This window comes from Centroberyx affinis, unplaced genomic scaffold (assembly GCF_046629955.1).
Source record: "Centroberyx affinis isolate AG114_WGS23_722 - 3 ecotype Tasmania unplaced genomic scaffold, CSIRO-AGI_Caff_v1 ptg004760l_1, whole genome shotgun sequence".
NCBI classification, from domain to species: domain Eukaryota; kingdom Metazoa; phylum Chordata; class Actinopteri; order Beryciformes; family Berycidae; genus Centroberyx; species Centroberyx affinis.
Window position 1 is genome coordinate 27,226 of NW_027282306.1, and position 17,775 is coordinate 45,000.

Below are 17,775 nucleotides of genomic sequence, written 5' to 3' on the forward strand. Positions count from 1 at the left end.
ACAAACATAGTTAGATGTTTGTTTCTTTTGTTTCTTTTGTTCTGTTCTGATGTTTGTTTCTTTTGTTTCTTTGGTCCTGGCTTCCTTGTAGCTCCTGGTTCGTTTTCTGGCTGCTAGCGGTAGCGTTAGCAACATGCCTAACGCTACCGCTAGCAGCCAGAAACGTTAGCAACATGGCTAACGCTACCACCAGCAGCCTGCTACTGTCCAAACTACTACTGTCCAAAGCAAGAAACAATCCCAATTTGAACTAGAAACCCCGATCTCAGTGCTATGATAGAGGGTAGTGTTTCCACTGTCACTGCGGTTGTTCCACCGTCCGCCATTTCCGCTACTGGGGATAGCTACCTTTATTAATTAATTATTTTTTTTTTTACTGGGGATAGCTACTGGACCTCTGTTGGTTGCGCAATGGATGACGCACTTCCTTTGTGCCTTCCTTGTCCCGGGAGATCGTGCCCGGTGGCAGACAGAATTGCATAGTGAAAGCGAGGCTTATAGGGAACCAATCTAAACGCAGATGGTGTCATTATTCTATAGACATTACACTGTGCAATCAACATTTACTTCAAAAAAAAAAGCAAAAAAGTTGTGTATAGAGTCTTTAAAGACACTGAGAGATGCTGGAAAATGAACGTGCAAAAATGTATTGAGAGTGTTTTTGGTTCATGACACCACACACACAGCTTTGAATGGACCTCAAGACACAAAATAAAACTCTGGACAGTGGAGGATATGGAGCTTTAACACGTTTGTGAACAGATTCAACAACAGATCCCGCTTATAAGACAACAAAGCATCCTGGGTCCACTCTAGTCTTGGTTTACACTAAAATTAGTATTTAAAAATAAAAGTAGATCCGGTCTCCCAAACAGGAACTATCTCTCCTAAATGGTTTCCCTCGGCTGTGTTCTCGTCTATCAATAAAAATGCAAAATGCTGTTCTAAAACGTTGGACCCACAGTTAATTGACGAGTTGAATTGCTGAATCTGTTCACCAACGTGTTCAATGTCAGTCCAGCTGCATCTGATCTTGGTGAGTAGTTTTATTAAAACTAAGTAGAATATTGCTCTAACTGTGTTTGTATGTAAGTGTGGTCTGTAACACATGTACAGTCATTCATCCTGTTTCCATCCCGCTGCTGCACACAGTAAACAATGGGATTATCCTGAGTTCAGCAGAGCCGTGTGAGCAAACTGGAGATATGATGACCTAAATCTGACTGCTGGCTTAACTTGACTGGCAGCAGCAGAGGGATTTCATCTCCTCAGAATATAGTTTTATGGTATTTCTGCTTTATGGGGCAGCGCACAGTGACAGACAGAGGAGAGAAAGAGAATTTATTATTTTATTCCCTCTTACTTGTTATTTATTCATGTTGTTTTTGTGCCATTCTGCTCCAAGTTGAGTTTTGATGTCATTTGGTTTCTTTTTGCCCCAGTTCACCTGTCAGCTGTATCTTTTTTTTTACTCTTTTTTTCTTTTGGTGTGATGATGATGATGTTGTCATCAGCCTTTATTCTTGTTTTGTTTTGCAGAGACAGGCAGTAATAATAATAATAATAACAATAACTTTATTTTTATAGCACCTTTCATACATACTGTATAATGCAATTCAAAGTGCTTTACGTGAAATAAATGGATTAAAGCAATTACAAGCAAAAGCAAAAAGTAAAATCAAAAATACAAGTATGACAGAAATTAAAACAGTGGTTTGTCTACTAAAATGACATTAAAAAAGAAAGAAAGAAAGATCCACAAATACAGACAACAGCAATTTATAACATTTAGCCAACACTTCACAGTGATCAACTCTTTCAAATGACATATTGAAATATAAAGAAAAAAGGAAAATAAAATAGGTAAAGATAATATTAAAACATATAAAACAGGAGGAACGTTGAAAGAGGGAACATGTGTCCAGAAACAACAAATCCATCATATTGTTACCTGCTCGTTGTCTGACTTTCCCCTTAAATTCAAATCCCCTTAAGTAGCTTCAAAGTTAGGAAAAAACGTTTTTTCCATGCTGTACGACGTCACCATCCGTCCATTTTCTGCTCGTTCCAACGCCTCACTGAAGCTTTAGCTGCTTATTTCCAGTCAAATTACATGACATCAAATGGAAAAAAAATGTAGATGTGTTGTGTGTCATTTTCTACACATTTCCCTGTAATTCAGCCTGACACGTTTGGTGTCTTTGGAAACCTTGGGATCTGGACTAGAATCTAAAATAAAGTGGAAACCACAAGTGGAACTGGTAGGGTGGAAGAGGTTTTACATGAAAATCACCAAAACTGGAATTAGGAGAGAGAGAGAAAGAGAAAGAGAGAGAGAGAGAGAGAGAGAGAGAGAGAGAAGGTAGATGGATGGATGATGAGTGACGCAAAGCCATCTGACTCTCTTTAACCCGTGTGTGTGTGTCTGTGTGTGTGTGTCTGTGTGTGTGTGTGTGTGTGTGTCTGTGTGTGTCTGTGTGTGTGTGTGTGTTATCCCGTGCCCTTGTGTGTCTAGAGATGTTAAGAGAAGGAGGGATGAAGGAGAGGGAGAGAGAAGAAGAGAAGAAGAAAGCTATTACAGGCTGGATGTAGTGCTTTTACTGGAGTCAGTTAACCATGTGACACACACACACACAGAGACACACACACACACACACACACACACACACACAGCTATCTATTCCATGATAGTAATTTTCGCTCATGGACAGTAAAGGATACAATGATGTATGGAGTCACAGATGGAGGACGTGTGTGTGTGTGTGTGTGTGTGTGTGTGTGTGTGTGCTGAGAAAAATGATGATGATGATGTTAATGGTGGTGCAATACACTCCCTCGTCCTGTGAACTGGTTTATGATGATAAACAATGACACTGGCGCCCTGTGTGTGTGTGTGTGTGTGTGTGTGAGTGAGAGAGAGAGAGAGAGAGAGAGAGAGGGAGAGACCAGTGTTGATAGGATCGTTGTCGTTGCCATTGCTGAATTCGTGGAGAGAGAATTTTCTTTTATTAATATTTTTGGAGAATAAAGGTTTTGTCAAAAGTCAGACACTCTGACTGTCTGGACTCAGTTTCAACTCCTTTATCCTTTTTCTTTGTTTCTCTTATTTCTCTTCTCCCTCTTTTTCATTCTCTCCATCCCTCTGCACTAATATCCAATCCTTCATCGTCTCCCTCTCTATCTCCTGTCACGTTTTAACCCGACGTTCAGACCGAACACATAAAAATCATCCAGTCGGCTCGAGTTCATACAGTCAGTGGAAGAAGGTGAGTGGAGGGAGGCGGACGCAGAAAATGGAGGTGAAGAGGCGTCGGCTCCAGTAGAAAAGCCAATCAGTTTTTTTCCTCCCCCTTCTTAATAGTTAAAGCTGTAAAAATGTCCGTCGGGTTGTTTGTGACCAGTGAAAAAGTTTATAAAAGCTACATTCCCTAAAGAAAACATACAGGCAGACATGCTGCTGCCCAGCCTGGAGCAAAAGGGTTAAAACACAGACATGATGGAGGAAAAAACATGCTGGTTTAAAGGCTGGTTTAAAATAATCAACAGTGAGCATGTTTATATGGACTGCAATAATCTATTGACTATTGACCTTATTCTAAATAAGACAATATTTCGATTAAGGTGTTTACATGAGCTGCTTATGGAATATTCCATCCATATTCCTGTTTACATGCTACAGAGCAGAGTCCGATTAATGACTGACGTCCTGCCTCCGAGTTTCCCTCCGGAATTTAACCTGAAACCCTTTCTGTCATGTTGCTACTGTGGTTTATACCAGTGGTTCTCAACGTGGGGTTCAGGGACCACCAGGGGTCCTTAAGGGAGTTCCACAGGGTCCCCAGCAAACCGATCAACTGTTAAACTTCACCATTATTTCATTTACAAGAAGTTAGAGAATGTAGAAGAATGACTGTTCTGATCATAGTTTCTCTGTTATCTCTCTACCTGCAATACAGACAGTCATGGGATTCTGGACAAAATCATATCTAATAATAAAAATATTCTCAGATTTGAGTTTGAGAGACAAAATCTTCCGTGGTCCGTGGCTCTAATGTGGACTAAATTATGGGTCCTTGATATGAAAAAGGTTGAGAATCACTGGTTTATACCCTTATGAGTATTTTCTTGCTCATTTTGCAGAACACTGTGCTTCTTTATTTTTTGGAAGCTAGAGCGTGTGTCGTCAAGCAGTCGGATCGCCGTACGTGTCGCAAAATGCTGTGAAAACTCTGACAGGACGTCACAGAGCGATGAAGGTGTTTACATGTTTACCACGCACTTCAATAATGCCACTAAGATCAGAATACTCCACATGTCTTAATTCGACTATTGCTTACTGACTATGACCTTATTCGGGTTAAGGTGATCAGAAAATGCTGTTTACATGGCAGTGTCTTCTTCAGAGTATTGTCTTAATCGGGTTAATATCAGAATATTTCAGTCCATGTAAACGTGCTCACTGTCTCATCACTCCTCATCTTCACAGAGCCAGTCAAAGGTTTTTTAGCTGCTTGTTGCCGACAGTAAGCTGCGATTTTGAAAGAATATCCAGACAAAAAAACATGATGTGATGCGTTGTCAAGATTATGACCATAATGGATGTGTTTCCGCACACAGTATATGAATAATATCCCTTGCTTTTAATTAATTGTGGTTGTTGTTTGGTGTGGAATAATTAAAGCATGGGAAATGTATACACTGTGTGCAGGAACATTTTGCCTGTTTATTTACTGTATATGTTGAGCACCAGCTTTTAAGAAGATCTACAGGGATGTGAATACACTCTGTTCTTCATTTCTTCATAAAATTGCCATAAACATTGATTAATAGCCCCCCAAAAAGCGAGTGTAACCCCTTGAACTCAGATTTTCCCCTTAAATTTCCTCTTAAGTAGCTTTAAAGTAAAAAAAAAACATGTTTTCCATACTGAACAATGATGTCTCATCCATATTCTGTATCTGCTCGTTCCAACGCTTCATTGAACCTACAGCTGCTGATACTGAATGAAATATTCAAACCCAAGACGCCATTTTCTTGTTACTGCTCCATTACATCAAATTACATCAAAAACATCTAGATGTGTTGTGCATCATTTTCTACACATTTCCCTGCAATTCAGCCTGACATGTTTGGTGTCTTTGGAAACCTTGGGATCTGGACTAGAATCTAAAATAAAGTTCTGTGGGTTTGAACAAAGCCTGGCTGAGGAACATGAGTTCCTACTATGGAGCCACCGGTGCAGGTGAAGAAGTTATGGTTTCATTTTCTTTTTACAGATCACAAGTCAGGAAATGTGTCAAACAAAACCTCTAATCATAACAGCTGGTCTGTCGCTCTGCTAGTTTCTATTATGTCAAGTTGTTTCATCAAATCTGTTTGCATGTCGCCAATTTCACGTCATCAAACTAAGGCGAAGCGCTTCCTGTCTGAACGTACGGTTAATGTTCCTCCACCTTTCTGTTTTAACTTCTTTTGTCGTTTTTTTTGCTTCTCTCCATCCCCCTCTATAGCTTCTTTATGTCTCTCTCTCTCTCATTCTTTCCCTCCATGTGTCTTTTCCTCTCTGACTGAATGTCGCTCGTCCGTCTCCCACCGGGCTGAGTGGCTGTGAGTGAGAGGGAAAGCCTGTCACTCGTCATACGACAAAATCACCCAGCAGGTGGACATGGCGCTGTGTGTGTGTGTGTGTGTGTGTGTGTTCTACACTGCAAAATGACACTAATCTCTCTCTCTCTCTCCCCTGTAGTTGTGGCAGCAGAGCCGTTGATCCGAGGCCTGAGGAAGGATATCGACTGGTCGTACTCAGGTCGGTACAAGCTAGACACCATTTCTGTAACCGTTCAGTGATTTTGGACCTACATCTATAATAATATATATAATCTTTTCCAAACCTGTAGCACTTGGGCCCACAGACAGTATTGTCTCCAGAGTCAGCTGTCAGTTGAAACAGCGAGCTCCGCTGCCTCTTGCTGCCGATAATGCCATGTTTAAACAGTCTTGTGGTGATGATTTGGACAAACTTGTTGATGTAACCTGCTCATATGCTGCCTTTTGTAGGGACATGATCATTCCTTGTAAATGAGTTAAAATTTACCCTGACAACAAACCATGGGTGACCAAATCCGTTAAGTCCAGCATACAGAAAAAGAAACGCGTTTTTAAACAGGGAGTAGCCTCTGATCTGCATATAGCTACTAAGGAGCTGAAAATAGAAATTTTAAAAGCAAAACAGAACTATAAATCTGAACTAGAGAACAAGATGGCTGCAAATAACCTTGGCTCAGCCTGGTCTAGTATGAAAACTATAGCAGGCCTCCGGAATTCAAAGAACAGCAAAACAGAAATCTACCTACAGGTACAAATAAAGTAACCTGAACCTGAACCTGAACCTGAACCTGAAGCCCATGACAGCCGACTCTGGAGCCAATACTGTCTGTGGGTCCAAGAACTACAGGGATGAAGAGACTCGTTACATATAGGTCCAAAATCACCAAACGTATCCTTTAAAGGTAAAAGGTATTGGACTGTCTGATGAGCAGTGAATTTAGTAATAAAGAGGCCGGAGCTTTTTAAGAGCTCTTTAACAATAAATGACAACATTTTTTTACATAGACGCTTCCTAAAATAGCAAGCTCAAGGGACAGTTACATGAGACCCTGGGGATCGCTAAATGACCGCCGTCTGAACATCACATGAAATAAAGGAATTACGTCTTAATAGTGGTGGGGTGGGGGAGGGGCTGTGGTTGGGGAGTTGAGGGGGTCCTGATCTCCCCTGACATATGGTTAGATTACATTAGCAAACTCAGCACTGGGCGCCCGCTGTGCTAAGCCTCTGTCCGACACAAACAAACAGCAGTGATGGTCCTGCAGGGAGCGGGGAGCCGCTTACTGAGGAGAGCCGGCCTCCAACAGGCTGCCGGCAAGATCAGTCCAGACGCATTCAACTTTACTCTGCCTGCAACCCCGATGATGCGTTCAGGGACCGAACACATTGCTGGTGAAAACTGCCGCCTGTCATCTGACGCCTCCTAATTTGACACCTCTATGTTCTAGGCAGAAGATTTGAAGTGTCAACAGCAAATAAATATCACAATATCATTTGAAGCATGTAAGAAAATGCTAGATATCTATGAAGGTATTTATGTTGCAAAACCTGAGAACTTGTAGACTTGATGTGAGAACTTGTAGACTTGATGTGAGAACTTGTAGACTCTATGTGAGAACTTGTAGACTCTATGTGAGAACTTGTAGACTCTGTGTGAGAACTTGTAGACTTGATGTGAGAACTTGTAGACTCCATGTGAGAACTTGTAGACTCCATGTGAGAACTTGTAGACTCCATGTGAGAACTTGTAGACTCCATGTGAGAACTTGTAGACTCCATGTGAGAACTTGTAGACTCCATGTGAGAACTTGTAGACTCTGTGAGAACTTGTAGACTTGATGTGAGAACTTGTAGACTCTATGTGAGAACTTGTAGACTCTGTGAGAACTTGTAGACTCGATGTGAGAACTTCTAGACTCCATGTGAGAACTTGTTAAAAAAACTTTTAAACTTGTAAAATTTAAGTAAATATGCTTTTTTGTTGCTAGACTTTAAAAAAAAACAACCTGGTGACTTTATTTCTCAAAAGCAACTATTGACAAATCTAGAAACGTTTTCCGTCCATTGGGGAAGATTTTAATGTGTTGACCGTTAAAGCATTTGGTGAAAAATTGGTAAAGTTGTCAAAATTTTTGTCTCGTTACCCCTTAAAATGAAGCGATGCCTATTCATGAGCAGTGAACAGTTTTTCAGGTCGTTTCATGTCATTATCAGAGGCCAAAAGGCTGAAAACTGTTCCGTATTTCACAAGAAAAATCTAAAATTTGCAGAAAATAATAAAAAATAGATATGATAGTAAATGTTTATAGTAGAAATATGCTGTTTTCCTGTCCCATAAATCATCTTGCGACCCCCTCGAGATTTTGTCGCGACCCCCTGGCGGAGTCCCGACCCCCAGGTTGAGAACCGCCGTCTGAAGATAACATCCACCCTGAAACAAACTTTTTGCACACAGGATTTAATCTAAACACTGGAACCTGGTTGTGAGTCATGTGTTTTTTTTTAGCGGAGTTATATTAATGAAATAACTCAAGCCGGATTCAAACGCACGCAGTCAATTACTGTACAGCGAGCGGCCGTGAGATTCTCCTCATTCGACTGGTTTCTACTCAGATTCGTCAAGGGGCCTGAATTTCAATAGACGCACGTGTGTTTTCTTCTTGCAGATTGTTTTTCTCCCCCTCTTCCAAATCTCTAAAATCTATTCCCAGGCACACACACCCTGTTCCTCAAACTGTAATAGGTTTTTCTTTTCTTTTCTTTTTTTTTTGGTGATACACTGAAACCAGCTTAATGGTCATGAATGATGAAAAGCCTCCGAGTCTCCAATGGAAATGAAACACAGACTCGCTTTCTTTTTCTCTCCTTGTCTTTCTCACTTCCACTCTCACTCCCGCTTTGTCTCTCTGCTGCTTTTCTTCTTCTGTCTTTTACCTCATTCCCTCTCCTTTCTTCCTTTGTTCCTTCCTTTCTTGCTTTCTTTCTTTATTTCTTGCTTTCTTTCTTTTTAGGGAAATTACATATTCCAGACTTCTCATTTTCCTCTCTGTTGGTTTTCTAAGTTCAGCATCACAACTGAAGGCGACTCAGTGGCAGCTCACTTAGATAGAGTGTAACTGTAGCCATCCCTACTGTGTGTGTGTGTGTGTGTGTGTGTGTGTGTGTGTGTGTGTGTGTGTGTGTAAAAAGCTTGTTTTTCTGACCGGCCCTGTGTTTGCCTTGCGCTGTGCAGCGGGCCGTGAGTAAAAGCATTAACATGTGAAAGGAACACACTTCATTGTGAGGCACGGTGCGCAGCTTTTTAGTTTGGGTAGAAGAAGAGAAGACAGGAGGAAGTAAGGGGAAATGAAAGAGGAGGAGGAGGGGAGAGAGAGAGAGAGAGAGTTGGGAAAAAGAGGAACTCAATTGAAAGGACAAGAGAGAAGCTGAGGAAAACAGTTTAAAATGAGGCTGCGTCAAAATCACAATCCTCCGTTTTAAGCCACTTTTTATTATCAAATGTGCTGCAGCTGTTTGGTTTGCTTGTGTTCAGCGGGTGGACAAAGTAACGGAAACGCCACATGACAAAGAACTGCAGCTTTTAACGAACTAAATCACAAATACAAAGGCAGCGGCACAGGCGAGCCATGTCAGGATGAATGCCAATTAGCAGCGTGGGTCAGATTTAAAGGGAAAATCCATCCTGAAACACTTAAACACTGTTAAATTCAGCAACTGATAATGTTGTTTGTTGCATTTCTGAGTCCATTCAGTCGTTAGTTGTGTTTTTCTTCTTGGTGGATAACCGGCCAATCGTAGACGAGGTGACGTCACCTCCAGATGTTTCCAGCAGCTCCAGTGGAGTTTGATATGAGAAAATGTTTCAGGATGTAAAACCTCAGCGGTAAACGTCAGGTTTTGGTGTCAGTCCCTCAGAATCAAAGAGCGAGGGCTTCTTTCTAGAGCCGCCATTTTGCACCGAGAGACGTTCAACAATCATATAGGGAGAGAGCCATCGGAGAAGAGGAGAGAGACCAATTTCTCCACCACAGGAGCAGGAGAGAGACCAGAATGCACTGCAGTGACAAGGAACTGTCCAAAAATCTGTGACGATATTATTGGATGGAATTTTTATCTACTTTTTTAATGAATTTTATGCCTACTGGACTGGTCCGCCATGATGTAACCACTAAAGACACACTGTTTTCCAGAAAGTAAAAGCAATACGATTTTGATATAAGAACAACCAAACAGAATATATTAAAGTCTACAGTGCCACGGCCCACAGGAGCTCAACTGACAGTTAAATAGAAACATTCAGAGTCTCTCCTCCTGTACAGTTTGCATTCTGCAGCCACCAGTCATTCATAAATGTGACAATATCTTTATGTGTTCCAACCTGAGGCTTTTCTCCTTTAAAGCTAAATATCACCACACACTCCTGTTTACTGTGAAAACCCCTCTGTGATCTGCACTGACTTCAGTAGCACTTTACATTACGGAACACAAATTACAAGATAATTACTGTGTAATTACATAGAAATTATCAGGAGGTAACCAAGGAATAGAGTAACTACAGAGTAAATCAGTGTAACATTGGTGTATTAAGCCTGACTTTACCTGGCAGTTCAGTTCCCATGATGTTATCTAGCACTTCCATAATAGATATTGGAAAGGCTGGTAAGCAAATGCTTACAAATTAAGCATTACATAGTAATAATTCAGTCATGATTGCATAGCTTACTCTTATCATGCTAATAATTACTCGTTATCACCAGAAATTACCAAAATTTAACCGAGAAATTAGACATTATAATTGCAAAATAGTTACTCATTATTACCAGAAAATTTACTTTCTGATAATTTCTATGTAATTACACAGTAATTACCCTGTCATTTGTGTACCGTAATGTAAAGTGCTTCTAACTACTTCTGCTATTTGCTGGATACATTCTCAGCATGGGTGGGAATGGAACCCCCAACCCTCACAGTGTTAGTGCCTCGCTCTGCCTGTTGTTTTTATGGAAGAACTTCCATTTGATTTCCATCCAGTCAGGTGGAGCAGTGGATTTGAGATGGATCTCCTCTCACTGCAGGCCGCCTCCCAGCTCCGTTCTGTGAGAGACTGTAATCTGTCCTGGGTCAAAACAAAGAACATTTACATTTACATTCGTTTTTATGTTTTAGACATTTAGCTGATGCCCTTATCCAGAGCGACAGAAGAAGAAGCTTCAGTTACTAGATCACAAAAATTTCTCTGAACTGTCTTTATTGTGTTTCCATACTCTTTTACACTGTAATCACATCATTTTCACATAATAGTTTTATCTACATTGCACTGACATCGCAGTTTTGTCCAGTCTAGTGTATTTGTTTTGGTATGGCAGGTCAAGAGAACCAAGATACATTCCTTTATTAAATACATTACTATTAAATATCTAAGGTCAAACGAGTGAGACGAGAAGACAAATCGCTCTTTGAATTTTTTGAATGCAGCAACCTAACCTTGCATGGTTATATTAGTCGCTATTTTCAATGCCCTTGATACTGAAGTAGGGAGATTTAGTTGTTTGCTCACATTTGCACACAAGTATTTTCATCATCGCCTACTTTCAGTTTTTTTGGTTTTGCCTTAAAGGTCCATCTGGTGTAAAGCAGGACTCCCCTTGCCTCTGTGATGATAAAGGAGTTGGATGGTCTATCTAAACATGGTGAAAGTATCAAAACTAAATCCACACAATCCATATTAGAAAAGCGAGCCTCTAAATGAGCCGTTTGGACTTCCGTAACTTTGTGACGTCACAAAGGTTCGCTCATTAGCATTTTTGTAAGAAATAATAGCCGCGGCATCTCACGTTTCACTCTTGAAACGGTTAGCCAATCAGAACAGAGGGGTCGTTAATATTAATGAGCCTTAAAGACACGGCGACAGAAACGGCCTGTTCTTGGTAAGGCTCAGAGAGATGCTGGAAAATGAACGTGGAGAAATGGATTGAGAGTGTTTTTGGTTCATGACACCACACACACAGCTTTGAATGGACAGAAAGACACAAAATAAAACTCTGGACAGTGGAGGATATGGAGCTTTAAAGAGGGAAATACCTGGCCATGCATTTTGCTCTACACCAGTTTCTGTGTCTTATTTTAATCCGTGCTGGCAGATCTCTGAGCTGTGCCACCCCATCATAGTATTTAGAGATTTAGAGAAGTTAGAGATCACCAACGTGACGAGCAACCAATAGTAAAGAGTTTGAGGGTTCAGCAGCAAAATAATCCTGTGACCTGAATGAGAGATGAAATGAGAGAAAGACGAGGGGAGGACGGAGGCAGAAAGGAGTTTTTTAAATCACAAGAAAAACATGAAATGAATAATGGAAGAAGGTTGATATTGAGCACGGCGCTCAATATCAACAATTCACATACGCTGAGCAAGAGAAGTTTGATCAATATTTGTGAACGTGAGCCGCTCTCTCTCCCAAAGCTGCGGTAGAAACCAGAAAAACCAAAACCTTTAACGCTTTTCTTTTTGTCATTAAAGCGCTGGAGCCGCTCTGTTAACGGAAAGAGAGACACCACAAAATATCTCTCTAGTCTCTCTTCACTTCTCTTTCATTCGTTTTTGATTGTCTTTATTTCTCAGGGATTTCAGTACACCTCAGTTACAGCAGCACCAACCTGCATTCAGATCAGTGAGTCTCTCGGAGACTCACTGAGTCCAAACTGCAATACATCCATTTTGGAAAAAAGTTATTATTACCTGAAATTCATCCCTCAATATCTCTTAATGGAGAGGATCCAGGCTGTGAAAGTGTCTCACTTTGTGACTGAATTCACCTGTTCTCCTTTAAAAAAAACCCTTCAGTCACTTTGAGTTTTGAATCGGTCTTAAATTCAATTCCAGGTAACTTAAATTTGGCTTTCTGGAACCGGGAGGCAGCCTGTACATGTGTGTGTGTGTGTAAAGGATTCAACAGTAAAAAGACTATCACCCCCCCTCCTCCACACACACACACACACACACACTCCTCATCCTCTTCATCCTTCTCTGCTCAGTCTCCAGGGGGTCGCTGGGATCCTTCTGCCTGGAAAACACCCCCCAGGGCCCCATCTGTTATGTGTGTGTGTGTGTGTGTGTGTGTGTGTGTGTGTGTGTGTGTGTGTGTTGTGTAATCGCTGTGCTCTGATAACCCCGAGTCTCCTCTTCCAGGCGAATGCTATCTGGGAGTGGCGGGACGCTCTCTCTCTCTACATTGTCTGAAGGATACTATACAAATATCACAGCAAAACTACAAGTCCCTATAGGAATATCACAGGAATATCATAGGAATATTATAGTGATACCATAAGAGATTACAGAATACTATCAACAAGTACAATAAGGTCTCTATAACCTCATTTAAACTACAGACACACTATGAGGAATATTACAGGCAGAGATGGAAAGTAACTAAGTCCATTTACTCAAGTACAGTCCAGTTCTGAGGTTCTGACACTTTACTTGAGTATTTCCATCCTGTGAGACTTTCTACTTTTCCTCCTCTACATCTCAGAGGGAAATCTTGTTCTTTTTCCTCCACTACATTTATCTGCCGGCTGGAGTTACTTGTTACTTTGCAGAATAAGGTTTTACACACAAAACACACGATAAGCTCATAAAACATGTTGCATTGTTAGAGTTTAAACTCCAGAACAGTATATGGAGCAGTTAGACCGACAACATTAAAATACTTCTGACAGGTTCATGCTTCAATAATTTAACTCTCTGACAGAATGACGACTTTTACTTTGATACTTCAGTTCATTTTACTGCTAATACTTCAAGACTTTTATTGAAGTAAACATTTGAATGCAGAACTTTTACTTTTAATTAAGTATTTTTCTATTATGGTATTGCTACTTTTACTAAAGTGAAGGAGTTTAGTTTTTTATTTTAGGATTTTAATGTAATACCATAGGACAGTGGTTCTCAACGTGGGGTCCGGGGACCACCAGGGGTCCTTGAGGGGGTTCCAGGGGGTCCCTAGCAAATTGATGAATTATTAAACTTCATTATTTCATTTACAAAAAGTGAACACAATTAGAGAATGTAGAAGAATGACTGATCTGATCATAGTTTCTCTGTTATCTCTCTACCTACAATACAGATAGTCATGGAGTTCTGGACAAAATCTAACAATAAAAATATTCTCAGATTTGGGTCCGAGAGACAAAATCTCATCAAATGGGAGTCTGTGGCCCTAATGTGATTAAATTAGGGGTCCTTGATATGAAAAAGGTTGAGAATCACTGCCATAGGAGACAAAAATCACACAACACAATTTGTAAACAAATTTCCATATCCCTGACACACTATTGGCCTGTAGGATTATTGTAGGAATACTATAGTGATACCAAGGAAGATAAAAAAATACCGTAAAGTAGGACAAGGCCACTATAAAGTCATATACAAGACTATAAAGACACTATTGTGTACCAGTGAAACACTGTAGGAATATTATATGAATATTATAGGGATATGGGATTTTGTTTCTCACTTTCTCAGTTGAATTTCAATTTGTTATTGGCATAATACTGAGATCCCAGACATTTCCAAAGCATAGGGTGACAACAATATCAATACATACTTAACAAGTTAGATATCAGATTCGATGTTATTCTTCATGGAGATAGATAAGGTAAGATGAAACTTTATTGATCCCTGTGGAGGAACTGGGGCGTTGCAGCAGCAAAAGTAAGAAAAAAGATAGAATTCAGGCAGGAATTCATTCAGTATTATTGCCCATAGTCTCTCTCTCTCTCTCTCTCTCTCTCTCTCTCTCTCTCTCTGTCTCTCTATCCCTCTGTGTGTGTGTCTCTCTCTCTCTCTCTCTCTCTCTGTGTGTCTCTCTATCCCTCTGTGTCTCTCTCTCTCTCTTTCCCTCTGTGTCTCTCTCTCTCCCCCTCTCTCTCTCTCTCTCTCTCTCTCCCTCTGTGTCTCTCTCTCCTCTCTCTCTCTCTTTGATCCAATCAAGTCATAGCCGGGGGCGATGGAGGCTCCAACACTCCCCTAGAGATCTGTCTGGGGAACACACACACACACACACACCACACACACACTCACACACACACACACATTTTACATATTAATATTCCTGCCTGTCCAGGTTAGTTCATAATATTCTGGCATTAAGAAACCATTTCCTTATGTTCTGAATTTCCTGATTGGAGGAGAAGCAGACTTGTCATCTGTTCATATTCAGAATATTCAGGTCAAATAGTTGGTTAAGTAGCACAGTGGCTTCCATTGAAAAGGTTTCATGCATTTATCCTGCATTTATCTGTTGTGTGTGTGTGTGTGTGTGTGTGTGTGTGTGTGTGTGTGTGTGTGTGTGTGTGTGTGTGTTTGCTGCACACGATGCTCTCAACCATTCCCTTAGTCACCAAATACTTTAAACTGGCCTCTCTTCTGCTCCAGTTGTTTCTCAATCTGTGTGGCTGCTACTGGAGCCCTGTGGGAGATATGAGGTAATGATGGGAGGGTGTGTGTGTGTGTGTGTGTGTGTGTGTGTGTTCCCTCTTCCACAAACACACTCTCTCTCCCTTTCCCATTTTCTCTCCCTCTTCCCTCCTTGCTTGTTCTTCTCTTCTGCATACTGTGGCAGAGTTAATGAGTTAACTGGTTATTTAATGCATGTAATTTCCACACGTTGGCGAGAGGTAACTGTTTGAATTTTGAAGACTTAATACCTTCATACCTGCGTGTTTTAATACCCAGAAATCCTGCATCATGATGTCAGTAAACTGCACACGGCACACTCAAGTTTACCGACCCGGCCGGTCTAATCTGTTTTCCACCAATAGTCACAAGCTGGCAGATTGGAGTTTTAGTTCAACAAACATTTCTCAGAGGCAGAAATAATCTGATTGGTTGAGTTAAACCTCAGTGGGCGGAGCCAAAGAACCACAGATTTCTGGCTGAGTAACGTTAGACTGAAGCTCTGTTGCTAATGTTACTGTATTGAATCCTAAAGCATTTGGTGACAGATTGGCACGGCTGAAGCTACTGGTTTGTCTGAACCAAAGAGGTGTCATGGCTGCAGCGCTCCTCATACACAGTGCAGCCCCCCCCCTCCCTCCACTAAGAGCGGGAACTGCAGGTTATATGTTGATATGTAAATTAGCGTATGATGTCATCTGGCGACTTCGAGTGACTTTTTGAGCAGCCAATAGCTACCTTCCTTGGAAAAGAATAGGCAATACTGGACTGACACCCAGTGAGAAAAGCAAGGGGTAAGACAGCAGGTAGCTAATATTAATACTACTTTTGTTATCTAAGTCAGTGGTTCTCAACATGGGGTCCGGGGGCCACCAGGGGCCCTTGAGGGGGTTCCAGGGGGTCCCCAGGAAACTGATGAATTGTTAAACTTCAGCATTATTTCATTTACAAGAAGCTAACACAGTTAGAGTAGCCTATATAGAAGAATGACTGTTTTGATCATAGTTTCTCTGTTATCTCTCTACCTACAATACAGACAGTCATGGAGTTCTGGACAAAATCATATCTGACAATAAAAATATTCTCAGATTTGGTTCCGAGAGAAGAAATCTCATCAAACGGGGGTCCATGGCTCTGATGTGGACTAGATTAGGGGTCCTTGATATGAAAAAGGTTGAGAATCACTGATCTATGTTAGCTAGTTAGCCTAGCTGACCTTCCAAACTAGCCATAATAGCCTATAGCTATCTAGGTAAGCTAGTTAGCTAGCTGCTGACCTTCAACATCATGATGCCATGGTCATGAATGAATGAATATCTTTTATATTTTTTATCTATATTTTGACAAGAGTTCTTTCTTTGCCCTTCAAGTTTGTCAGCTAGCTTACTTGCACTCTTTGGCTCCGCCCACTAAGGTTTAACTCAACCAATAATCTACTTGGTTGAGGTTTAACTCAACCAATCAGATTATTTCTGCCTCCAGAGCAGCTCTGTTGCCTCTGTGAAATGTTTTTACAACTTAAACTCTAGTCTGCCGCAGTTTGGAGGCGAGGTGAACCTGTGAAATGTCGCTGAAATAGAGACAATGTGACCAGAACACTTTGTTTGTTGTGTTCTCTGTCAGTGTGGAGCTTCACTGAAACTACTGGCTTTTACTATTTTCTGCTGTTTTGCTGTTAGCAACCACAAGTTCAGATCAACAGTAAATCAGTCCACAGAGTCGGTCTTCCATTGTTTAATTCTTAACTGAGCAGCTCCAGGTGTGTGTGTGTGTGTGTGTGTGTGTGTGTGTGTGTGAAGACAGTCTCGTCTCCTGAAAGTCTTTTTCATGTTGGCACGTCTAGACGGAGCGGCTGAGATCATGAAGAGCAGATGGGGATTCTGATTCAAGACTGACGGGTTTTTTTCTTTTCGTTTTTTTCTTGAATAATCTGACAGGCCTGATTGTCAGACTCAGTGGCTGCCGATGTGTGTGACAGTCCATCATTAACACAGATGCTGGTGGATGACTGACAGGCGTGTGTGTGTGTGTGTGTGTGTGTGTGCGTGAGTTTGTGTGTGTGTGTGTGTGTATAGCCCTGTCTATGCCATACATAATAGATTCATTTTGTAGCTTAGATCTTGTCAGCTTCCAGGCTCACTCCTTTATGTCAGTCTGTGTGTGTGTGTGTGTGTGTGTGTGTGTGTGTGTGTGCCCATGAATGCGTTCATAGACATTCATTCGGCTGAATAAAAATGACTGAAGTCTCCTGTCCAACAAAGGAATAATCCTTTTTTATCTGAACTGAAGTGTTTTGTTTTAAAATGAATTATCAATTGGAAAAAATATTACAGCGGCTCTGATAAAATGATTGCTTGCAAAGTAAACTGAAAGTAGAAATCCCATTTCTAGAAATCACAAGTTTTCAGCGGATGAAATATTTGTATATATATATATTGAGTAGTGAACAATAAAAAAAGGTTATTAGCTATGTGCAGCCCTCTTTTACAACATTTTACATTTTAGAGCACGTAATTATCTGTTGTTTTTTAATATTGAGTGATGAAGGTTTTATTTCCAAAATGCCTTATATAACGTTTTGAAAATAAACCCTTCAGTTGCACAGCAGCTATGTGAGTGTTATGAGCAGAAGGTTGCTGGTTCAAATACCACCATCAGTTCCCAATGTTTCCTGAGCCAATGTTAAATAAGCCAAAGTGCTATGTGTATCATTT

At 40.8% G+C, this 17,775-nt stretch overlaps 1 protein-coding gene across 1 annotated transcript in view; it reads left to right on the forward strand.

Moving 5' to 3' along the window:
- Positions 1–6,860: 6,860 nt before the first annotated feature.
- The window catches only part of ptprz1b (protein tyrosine phosphatase receptor type Z1b), a 56,860-nt gene continuing 45,945 nt past the window's right edge, over positions 6,861–17,775 (forward strand). Inside the window, exon 1 of the mRNA XM_071545061.1 lies at positions 6,861–6,999. Within this exon, the coding sequence (XP_071401162.1) occupies positions 6,861–6,999 (139 nt within the window). The remainder of the gene's footprint in view (positions 7,000–17,775) is intronic.